The 828-nt window shown below is 35.0% G+C and overlaps 1 protein-coding gene across 1 annotated transcript in view; it reads right to left on the bottom strand.

Moving 5' to 3' along the window:
- The window catches only part of LOC119585681 (E3 ubiquitin-protein ligase TRIM23-like), an 8,006-nt gene that overhangs the window by 5,552 nt on the left and 1,626 nt on the right, over nt 1-828 (bottom strand). The window contains exon 2 of the mRNA XM_037934356.1: nt 47-206. Coding sequence (XP_037790284.1) covers nt 47-206 — 160 coding nt within the window. The remainder of the gene's footprint in view (nt 1-46; nt 207-828) is intronic.

Raw genomic sequence — 828 nt, 5'->3', positions numbered from 1 at the left:
GAAAGGACTGTTAAACACACTGTTGAACAAAGCTATATCAACTTACCAATAGGTGTTGGTTGTCTGTCAAATGGGCAGTGAATGTTGTTATCATGTGTGGGGAGTCTCAGTAGACACGCATGGCAAAGGGTATGGCCACAGAACAGTAGCCGTGGCACTTTATCGCCACCCAGACTGAATCCATCTTCACACACACGACATTCTAACTGTAAATGTGCATGATAAAGGGTTGAAATTGGTTAGCATACCGATATTACAAATCTGCCTACATGGGAAAATGTAAGATAGCTGTAAATGTGTAATTTCTTTTCTCGTCAACTTTATTTGAACCTGCTTTTGATGATTATGTGTGTATCTAGCATATCCAGAACTAAATTTGTGTTTTAGTAGCTACCCTATTCCAAAACATTATGCCATCGTATAGTTTTCGATTTTGAGTTTCCAAACTTTATTCAGACAAATACAACTAATACACAATATCCAGCCAATACACTCTCTATCATTTTCATACTTATGGTTTTCTATCATATATCTCTTATTGACATCTCTTTTTGCTCTCATACAATAAGGATTAATTATTGGTAATGATTCTGACAACATTACAGCCTTATCTTCTTAACTTTACAGCAAATAGAAATAAAAATAATCAGACACATGGACATTTATCACAGGCTAAATAAGTATAATTTTGCTTAAGAAAATTGTGATAGCAAAGTTTAACCAAAATTTCTACTTTGCATTGTTAAACTGGAAGTGGTGATTTAATGTGACATTTGGTGATGTTAGGCTGACTTAGTTTTGGGGAGCTGCTAACAATACAAGGACCAC

Source organism: Penaeus monodon, chromosome 20, assembly GCF_015228065.2.
Source record: "Penaeus monodon isolate SGIC_2016 chromosome 20, NSTDA_Pmon_1, whole genome shotgun sequence".
Classification (NCBI taxonomy): domain Eukaryota; kingdom Metazoa; phylum Arthropoda; class Malacostraca; order Decapoda; family Penaeidae; genus Penaeus; species Penaeus monodon.
The sequence above is the reverse complement of the archived record's forward strand: the minus strand, read 5'-3'. Positions and strand labels throughout refer to the sequence as shown.